The following is a 10,345-nucleotide window of genomic DNA, read 5'->3' as shown; positions in this document are numbered from 1 at the left end:
CATAAATCAGCCTTTAGTCTTCTTGCACTGCGGCACACAGACGCAAGAGTTTATTTTAGGAACTTGTTATTATTCCATAGGAGGAATCCTAATCATTTGCACAAGGTGTGTTTGGTCTGTTTTCCCATTAATTTATTCTTTTGTTTGTTTTGTTTTTAGTGTTTCCGGGCACTGTGCTGTAAAGGACCCCCGCCGCCAAGAACTGAGTATGATGTGGTGTGCATTGGCCTGACAGGTGCTGGAAAGACCAGCCTGCTCTCACGCCTCTGTAGTGAGGGCAGCGACGGCATCGTTCCTACAACAGGTACGTGCACGTTACATATGGATCTGTAGGAAAGAGAGTAAAAATGTGTGTACTTACAGCTACATTGTGAAAGAATTTCTCCCATCTAGCGGTGAAATTGTATATGACAACCAACTGAATATTACTTTCTAGCCCCTCCCATTCCGAGCACGTTTTAACTCCTACGGTGGCCGTGTTATTCGAAGAAGTACGACTTCGTCCGTGGGTGTTCCTTCCAGTTTAATAATAGTTTTACGTTATTTTGGTACCGTGTCATTGCTAACATCAGCTATCAGGTTCCCAAACATATGCAAGCTAATGTTAGTAAATTATCAGTGCTATCGTTATTCTGTATATTGTACGAGATTAATAGTGTAAAGCAATGTTTACAGCGTAGGAGAGAAGCAACGGAGGTTTGTGTTTTTAATATATTTCTCTAAGCATTATGAACAATCACGTCAATGAAACCAAAATTAGCTCTTAGTATCTCCATTGTTTACACGCAGATGTTCTAGCTGTAGCTAGTCTGTGTTACAGCTGCACATGACGTGAGTTGTCTGTCAGGGAAATTACGATACATATGATTACGTTTATGTTACAAGGTAGACAATCCTTTTTCATCAGAAGAAAGCAGGCAACTTCGGCGTCCCTTTTTTAAAGTCCTTGCTCCTTATGAGCTCTTTCCATCTTGGAAAAGCCACTCCAATATTAACTTTGGTCTTGTTGCCTGTCGCGTTGTCATTTTTAATTCTTAATTTTTAACTTCCTTGGCGACTCCGTTACATGTCCTCGAGAATAGGCGTGATCCTCCATCGTCAACAGGCTTTCAGATCTGCCGCGAGTTGCGAGTAATCTCCCCCTCCCTGGCATTCGTCACGGTGCCACTGAGTGTAAAAGCGTGAAAGGCAGAGGTATGTCTCTCTTTTGCTAATGTATTTTAAAGATGGAGGCGCAACATGTCGGCCGTCATTCGAGCGACTCGCTCGTATGTATTCTGAATTTCAGATTCTACGCTTACGAGAATACTTTGATTAGTTGGTGGAAGTAATTACACATGAATGAGCACATATTTGTGAAAGAACAAAGGTTTTTTTGCTAAGAATCAACTCAAACAATGACACAATGGAGCTTTAAATAGAAGCGTGGACTCTCCACAGATATACCCATCTTCTTTCCCTCACATGTGTTCTTGAAAGCTTTCCAAGCTTCTGTAGTGCTTTCACGTTTCAAGAACATGTTGTCCTCTGTATTATAATCACAGATAGGTAATACTACCCAGGTATTAGAGCTCTCCAATAGGGGGAAGCATGTCTTCAGTATGTCTTCCAAAGCCCCAGCGCTCATGCCAGAAACGTTCTGCTGTATCTCACCAGCCAATACTCCGCTTCTTTCTTCTAGTCAAGTGGGAGGCTGGTATTAAGTATGTCCAGAAGAGGAGGCTTTAGGGTTAGTACATCATTCTCCTGGTAGTCAATGCTCTGCTTTCCATATACGCAATGCAATCCCTCAAGGACACTGACGTTCCATTTTCCTCCCCTGGCTTTGTCAGCAGTCAGCTTTGAGCTGTTGCAGAAGTCCCATTTTAGATTTAGTCATTGTGCACTTTCACCAGTAGAAGCTAAGTATAAAGTAATTCCCAAATGTTCTGCCTACAACCATTAGTGTGTATGTTTCTGTGGCAGGGGTTGATTCAAAGGAGTGAACACCTGTCTGTGTCTGGTCCTGAGTTGGCCGTAATAGATAAAATATGTCGATTATTTACCGAACCATAGCGGAGAATTATTTTAGTGCACTTCTCTGAAATGAGATTTAGCTGTCAGCACTGTCTGCATCTGCCAAAATCTACAGAGAGAAGATCATGATGAACAATGAGGTAGGAGTCCCCTGTGGTCCCCCGCCCCCCCACACACTTCTTACTTCATGATTTTGCACTGTCGTAATGTGCTTAAAACCACATTTAGCAGTTCATTTAGATGTTCAGAGGAAATCATAATTGGTTGTCTGTCCCATCTCTCCTCCTGTTTGTGAATGTTTCCAGGAAATGAATTCCCACCAAGACAATTTAGCGTAATTTGAGCAACATTAAATCTCCTCCTCCAGTGGGTTTCTTTAAATTTCCCACCGTATGCAACCACAGAAACAAACCGTGGTAGCACTTTAGACATGAGCTCTATCCTCTAACTCCAACTTAGAACAAAACACTTTTCTGTTTAGCTTTTCTTGTTTTTCTGTTTTGCTAACCCGGACCACACAAAGTGTTACAGTCCTTCATTTTTGTACACAAATATGTTGTCAGTCCTCTGTGTGTTCACCAGCTGGTGGTTTGGAAAAGGTACACCAATATCCTGGGGGAAACTAAATAATAAAGTGGAATTTTTTTTTTTTTTTTAAAGTCAGTTTTCATTTAATTTTCTCACTATTATAAAGCAATCCAGCCAACATTCCTAAAAGTTGAGTCTCATCACTGCTGACATGTGCCCCCCCCACACACACACACACACACACATGCACTTTGTGTCATTACTATGATGGATTTTAATTTTTCTCCCCTCAGGTTTCAGCATCAAAGCGGTGCCATTTCCAAATGCTGTCTTGAATGTGAAAGAACTTGGAGGTAAGAAACACATGCCCAGCCTCAGCCTGTAAGAATTGAATTTGACAATTTCCCTTTGTCACTTGAACCTCAGCGGGAGTCTGTGAGTAAATCTGTGTTAGGTGAAATAGTGACCTAGCGAAGACATTTTCTTGTGGTCCAACCCAGACGTTAGCAGGCTCGTTGGCGGCAGCCCCACATTAACAAACTAACTAAAGCTGCATTCAAAAACACAATGCGACAAAACAGCCACCTTTTTAAATCTACAATAGAATATTTATGACTTATGTATTACAAGTAGAGAATATTAACTTTCTGTTTCTTTCCAGCTTAAAGGAACACGCCGACTTATTGGGAATTAAGCTTATTTACCGTAACCCCCAGAGTAAGACAAGTCGATACATACCCTTCTCATCTCCGTGCGTGCTGTAACGCTGTCTGACAGCTCCAGCATTAGCTTAGCCCAGCACAGATCCTGCAGGTAACTGGTTCCAACTAGCCTACTGCTCCGAATTGTGACAAAAGTGACAAAATAACGCCAACATGTTCCTATTTACATGTTGTGATTTGTAGAGTCTGGCGTGTACAAAAACAACGTAACATGAGACACAGCCATCTTCTAACAGCAAACAAACCGGGAACTATATTCTCAGACAGGCTTGCTGCGAGCATATCACTCCGCCCAAGTACTATATTCTTCCGCCTGAGAATATAGTTCCCGGTTTGTTTACTGTTAGAAGACGGCTGTGTCTCAAGTTACGTTGTTTTTTGTACACGATGTGACTCTATAAATCACAACATGTAAATAGGAACATGTTGGCGTTATTTTGTCACTTATTCGGAGCAGTAGGATTACTGGAACCATTCACCTGCATGTTCTGTGCTGGCCTGATGTCGCTGGAGCAGCATTACAGCACGTACGGAGATGAGAAGGGTATGTATGGACTTGTCTAACTCTGGGGGTTACGGTGAATAAGCTAAATTCCCAATAAGTCGGCGTGTTCCTTTAATGTATTCTGATAAATAAAGGCATTTATTTCATTTTGCATAATGAAATAAATAATTAAGATTAATCATTGACCTCATTTCAGCAATTTTATTATTTTATTTCTGCACTCATTACACTTTAAGCCCTTCTTTTGGTAAAGTAGCAAACGTGATGTGTGAATTCATTATAGTATGTTTTGATACCATTTATTTCATCATTGTTTCTACAATATCGTCACACTGTTTTCTGTCTGCCAGTATGTGGGGTGTTTTGAACCTCTGTTAACAAAAGCATCTGCCTTGCAGTCACACAAATCAGAACTCTATATTACACAAACGCAAATTCTGATTAACACCATTAATTGTGTTGTGCTGATATCATCCATCTCTCAACATCAACTGTTTGCACACATGTGTACACCAAGGATGGAAACGCGTGTTTGTTTTGACCTCGAGTAGCATCACACCTTTCAGTCACAGACTGACATTTGTGTACAGACGTCAGACCTGTCAGTGTTTGTTGAAGTGGCTGTACAATCTGCACCCTGTTATTCCTGGAAATGTACAGCACTCTATGAAGCCGTTTAATAAGCACAGATGAGAGATCTTGAAGTGGAGATACGTAAACACAGCAAATGCAATGGGAGGCTTCCAGTCCTTAAAGGGAGTCGTAAAAAAGGGGATAAATCAGTGTTCTCCCTTCTCCTTCAAGCAACTTAGTGAAAACATATTGTTTTGTTGAGAGTTAAAATAATTGATGTTGTTTTCTGTGTACTATAGACATGACAGGTGCAGTGCATGTTTTGAAGGCTCACCCATCATAGCCTCCTGAAAAGATGGAAAAACATACACGCTCAGACACTAGCACACACAAAGAGGCACCGGGGGGACCACCAACGAGAGCGCTACCAAATTTGGACAGAGCGCATTGGGGGGTTTTCAAAAGAGGTTTTTCTGGATTGGTTCAAAGCCAGTCTGGTGGGAGATTATTGTGGTTGGAAAAACACTGGTCCCACGGATCACACGTTTGATTTAGATAACTTAGTATCGGCTGCCACCACAGCAACGGGTGATGACATCTCTTCTCTTTTTCTCTTTGCCCCCCTGCTTAGACCATTGCTCCCCTGCTCCTTTTCTTGTGAATACACAAGAATTTTGTAAAAACAAGCACATGATGTTTTCTACTGACTACTTTTTATGTGGCGAGTATCGGATTTAGGTTTCTGTCGAAGGTGAAATGTTGATATGCAACCCTTTTTGTTTGGCTGAATGAAGGCGTACTCTTCTTGTTCCAAATGTTAATGACGTAAATGTGGAGTCGGGAGAGTTGGTGCTCTTGCATATAATGTTCCACCGGTCCGTTTTCATAATGAGCCTTTTAGACCATTTTCTGATTAAAGCAGCCCCTTTTCCGCACCATTTGTAAGTTACGTAACTCTTCCCATTTCTGTCAGAATTCTTTTTTTCTCCGGTTTCCCTGTGGTCTTAAAACAAGCAAGCATGCCTGGTTTAGTTCTATGTTATTTTGCACTGCATCAATAATGCAGAAAAATGATACAAGATGTGACGTACAGACATCAGTATTACAGACATCAGTATTACTGAGTCCAAACAACTTTTTTTTACACAATACCTTTGTGGCTTGTTCTCTTCACTCAGCCTTGACTAAGGCAAGGGCAGAAGCGTGAAGAAGTGAAGCACTTCCCATGTACTGTATTTCCTTCGTCTCCCACTGGAAAGCCCATTGAATGTCAACAAGGTATTCTTCCCTCACAGTAAGAAATGTAAAACAAGTCTTGCTCATGCAAGTGACCTTAAGTGCCGGGGATCGGAAACACCATTTAAGGCACAAACGCTTATAGGTTAACCATTGGCCAGTATTTGCTTCTTTTGGGAGAGCACTTATAGCAGTTAAAACACCTGAAATCCTTTCTCACATAAGCCCAAGCCTCCACACTTTTTATATGCAGTTATTTTCCCTGCTGTTTGCTTGGCAGGACAAGCCTGATTATTGCTCAACCCATTTCATCTGGGAGACGAAAGTGGTTTAAGTTGAACAGTACGAGGGCACATGGGAATCAAGCAAGCGTTAAGGTCAACACCTTTGGTATGCCGAGAAATATTGCATACAGCAAAGAGCAGAGAGTGATCCTAACATCATGGCACCTGGAGTTGTCGTAGGAGCCAGGTCGCCTCTCTGTTATTAAAATGTTGCAGGTTTTGAACCCATGTAAGTGTTGTTGACTGTGACTTGTATAGTTGCTAAGCCTGGTAATGCATTTTTAACTCTCCCTGCCTGGAGTGCAGTGGGCCAGATTGTCATAAGCACAAGCTGTCCTTTAAACCAGAAGCACAAAGCAGCTTATGTGCAGGCAACCCTGATGTATGGTGCCGGTAATGATTCAGACCAGGCTATACTGTGCGTTTGTCTCACTCATGCATTTGTCATTGAGGTGCCTGCTGCCTTATTTTCATTTGTTCTCTTACTCATCTTCACCTCTGGTTTCTGTTTTCTCCCATCCCCTCTTCTCTTTACCATTGCTTCTGTATTGTGCTATTATTTGCGATCTCTCTCTCTCTCTTTTCGACTTCGAATTTTCTCTCCTGTCAAGCACTCCTTGCTTATTGATTTGAACACATTGTCTGGCCGTGGTAAAGCACACTGCCTCGCTTATTTTCACACAGAGCTTGTCTGTCTTATCATTTCAGTGTGTTTAAATGCTTGTAAATAACCTACAGTAATTATTGTCAGCTTTCCGCAGTGCCCTGATTTCTTAGATTTAATGTAAGCGAAGAAACCAAGTTCCCTTAATTGGTGTAAAGGATTAAGGAAAACCCGGTTAATACAGTAACATTTTATCTTAAGAAACTTGGTTTTCTAACTGGGTTACCATGTGTTCGTTTCATTTCCAACAGGGAAAGCACGCAATGCAAATCTCTCAGCAATACAAGGATAAAAGAACAAAATAATTAAACCAAAAGTCCAGCTTAAGGTGAAATAAATAACTTTCCACAGCTGGACAGCAGACTATTTGTAAAAATCAGACATGTGCACTCTAAAAGACAAGCCGTGTGCTCTCTCACTACAGAGTATGTCCTCTGTCAGAGCCGTCCGTTCAAATGCTCTGAAAAAAGAAAAACATTCACACATCACTATTGCACTTAGAATAAATCAACCCTGGTTTACAAATATGGTAGTGGGTAGTAGAGAAACATAAGTCTTATGCTCTATCAAAGCCACTTATATACAGTATATCGCTGTGTCAGTCTCATATCTCATAATATAAGACTGGCACAGCGATGAAATATCACCTGTATGGCACCTTGTGTTACTTACTTACTTAGAGGTAATCAGAAAATGTAATCAGAAATCAAATACCCAAATAGAATTGTGCATTTTCATCATGAAGAGATGGATATGCTATTTATTTAATCAGCAGCAACATTGTAAAACGAGAGCTATTTGTACTCATCTGAATAAAGTGTAATAAAGTCTTTTCAGTTATTCGACATTAAGCATTTTGCATTTGGGGATCTTTAGTCTGGCAGGCATTTGCTACCCAGCTGGTGCTAGGTATGGGGATTAGGTAGGAAGGGCACCTCCGGGGACACAGGGAAGAATCTATTAAGTGTGTGTAGGAGTGTGCGAATGAGTGTGTATACGTCTGGACAGTGACATGACGTCAAGTCTAGACGGGCCATTTCACAGTGTGCATTCATGCCACGCAATGGCAGCTGATGAAGAAGTGGTCCTAATAATCACCACTCGTTGCTGTTGAGGCTTTCAATTTGAAGTAGAGTGGTAGGTATTTGCACATGCTGTGTTTTTGTTTAAACCGTATTTGTCACCAGGCTTCCAGTATAATGGAAATCCGAAAATGAACAGGAAAAGGTGTTTGTTTCTATGCAACGATTTAAAGGTTTATGTGCTTTTATTTGTAGATGAGTGTGTGTGCATATGAGACAATTGATGAACATGTGACGTATGCATGCATTGTGCATAAATGTGATAGATGTGTGTAAATTTCAACTTTGAACACTGCAGTTCTTGGTAAGTCGTACCGTTACATCCATTATTAGTCCATCATGGACGCGTAAAGAGAACATTAGGTAAGACGAGCAAGATGCAAGAACATCACAGAACATTTAGCAGTTGTGTATGACCACCAACAGGCAAGGGAAGTATGTGAGCACGTCTCAGAGCAAAACCACTACACTGTAGTCATCGCAAACCCAATGTGGTTCTTATTACTATCAAATAGGACCACAGTGTGTGTTACTTTGCCCAACAGGGAAGCCTTTCCTTTGCATTGGAAAAGACTTGACCAAAAGGGAAATAATTTGTAGACTGTCATCTGGGTTAAAAGCAGATGCTGGCTGTTGCAGACTGTTCTGGTTTTGGAGTTCTGAGGACAGACGTGTAACTGATCTCTGTTTGAGGCCTCATTCCAACATATGACCCTATTTGATGTTGGGTTTGTTGTTGGTAGTAGGTGAATGGTGCATCACAGATACTGAAAGGGCCCCACTTTTTAAGTTAAAATTTACATTCAAGAACAAAGTATTATATTTTAACAATGCAGTTGCAAAGTGCTAGGTGAAGTGGGTAATGACAAGGGGGCATATATACATGTACACTTCATATTATTATATGGACCCAACAGCCTATGGGCCCTATTTTAGCGATCTGAAACGCAAGTATGAAACGCAAAACGCAAGTGGCTTTGTGGGCGGATCTCGGGCGCTGTTGCTATTATACCGGCGGGATAAATGAGTCTTGCGCCCGACGCAAATCTAAAATGGGTTGGTCTCAAGTAGCTAGGTGTGGTTTTGGGCGTAACGTGCAATAAACCAATCAGAGCGTCAGCTCACATTCCCTTTAAGAGCAGGCGCGCTTGTTCCATGGCGGATTGCTATTATAACGGCGGATTCACCTGGTGCACGCCAGTGGAGCTGTCCGGGATGCGGCAAAGTAATAAATGCCTGTCTTGGCCGGGTGCCGATGTTGCTGCGGCCTCTCGGGCGCATCTCCTCAAGTCTGAAGAGGATTGCTGCAGCCATGGAGGCTCCAAAAGTACCACCTGCTCCTGTTGTGCCCCTTCCTCTTCCCCCCACACCATCTCCGTCCACCCGCTCCATCAGGAGCACATAGCGCATTACTCCCGGACCAGATCCCGCCGTAGTTCAACATCACGTCTCCTTAAGTCCTCTAATATTTCCTCATTTATGTCATCAACACATCCATGATTCATGGAAATGTTGTGTAAATCACAACAAGCCACAAGGAATGCTGGGACTTTTTGAGGACCGTACTGTAAAGTGCCTTCTGACCGATCCAAACACCTGAAGCGCATTTTCAGTAATATTTTTCCTTGTAATTATGTATGGTTTGCAAAAATGGGAATTGCTGCGTCCGTTTAGATGAGAGAAGTGTAGCCTATTCGCATTGTGCACACGCTACATTTTGGCCAAGCATGCGCCCCTAAAATAGCATCTGAATAACGCGCTACTGACTTTAGACTTGTGCCACTGACTTAAGACCAGGTTTTTCCTGGTCAGTGGTGGAATTGTTTTCTGAAACTGCAAAATAGCACCAATAACGTTTGCGCCGGAACACGCCTCCTGTTTTCGCTGAACCGCCCCCGGGAGCGCAAATACATTCCCTAATTTACCGACGTGCGTCTGTGGAGGGAAAAGTCCGCTGTGCGTCGGGTGCAAAATAGGAATGATACATGCGTCGGTGTACAAAGGCAATTGCGCTGGGTGCAAGAGAGGGCTCTATATGTGGATTGGGTAAAATAGATTATAAATAGAAAGGTTGTGTTGATTAATTTACTACTTTCAACCATTCACATTACCTGTCTAAAACCACAAATGACTGCGTCAGGCCCAGTGGCACATGATGAAAATGCCTCAGCCAATGGAAAAGAGGGGGTCCAGAGTGTCAAAGAGCGAAAGCCAAATTATTTACACAGTAACACAATTTATTGATCTCAAATATTAAGAGGTGCCACATTTCTGTAAACCAGAGTTGTCAATTATGTGCATAAATGAGAGGAACTGATGTGTGTTTCAGACTAGGCCTCACACAGGAACGGTTTACTTAAAAACAGACACTGCTGAGACTGCAGGTTGATGGGTGTATCAACAGCTGAAGTGTTTTCCACCTCACTCCAGCTCCAGCCACAGCTCATTCCTCAATGAAGTAAGCAAACTTTATTACTAGAGGCCTCCCTCACTAGTCCCAGCACTCCCTCCCATCACCGTATTGTAACTGTTTTGTTCAGACAAAAAACACGGTCTGTTTTTCGTTAGGGATACTTCAAAGAGGGTTGCTTTCAGTGTTTCAACTTTCAAAAGTGAAAAAAGACCTGATTAGCAACATGTTTGCATTTTGTTCAAGGTAAAAGCAGTCAAAAAGCATGAACGACGGGAGGCAGAAATGTGTGAGAAAGTGTTGTTCAAGCTGACTGTGAATCTGA

The 10,345-nt window shown here is 42.0% G+C and overlaps 1 protein-coding gene across 1 annotated transcript in view; it reads left to right on the top strand.

Annotated features, from left to right (window-relative positions):
- arl15a (ADP-ribosylation factor-like 15a) overlaps positions 1-10,345 on the top strand; it is a 121,195-nt gene that overhangs the window by 49,652 nt on the left and 61,198 nt on the right. The window contains exons 2-3 of the mRNA XM_028578301.1: positions 160-304; positions 2,838-2,897. Of these exons, the coding sequence (XP_028434102.1) occupies positions 160-304; positions 2,838-2,897 (205 nt within the window). The remainder of the gene's footprint in view (positions 1-159; positions 305-2,837; positions 2,898-10,345) is intronic.

This window comes from Perca flavescens, chromosome 5 (genome assembly GCF_004354835.1).
Source record: "Perca flavescens isolate YP-PL-M2 chromosome 5, PFLA_1.0, whole genome shotgun sequence".
Classification (NCBI taxonomy): Eukaryota; Metazoa; Chordata; class Actinopteri; order Perciformes; family Percidae; genus Perca; species Perca flavescens.
The sequence above is the reverse complement of the archived record's forward strand: the minus strand, read 5'-3'. Positions and strand labels throughout refer to the sequence as shown.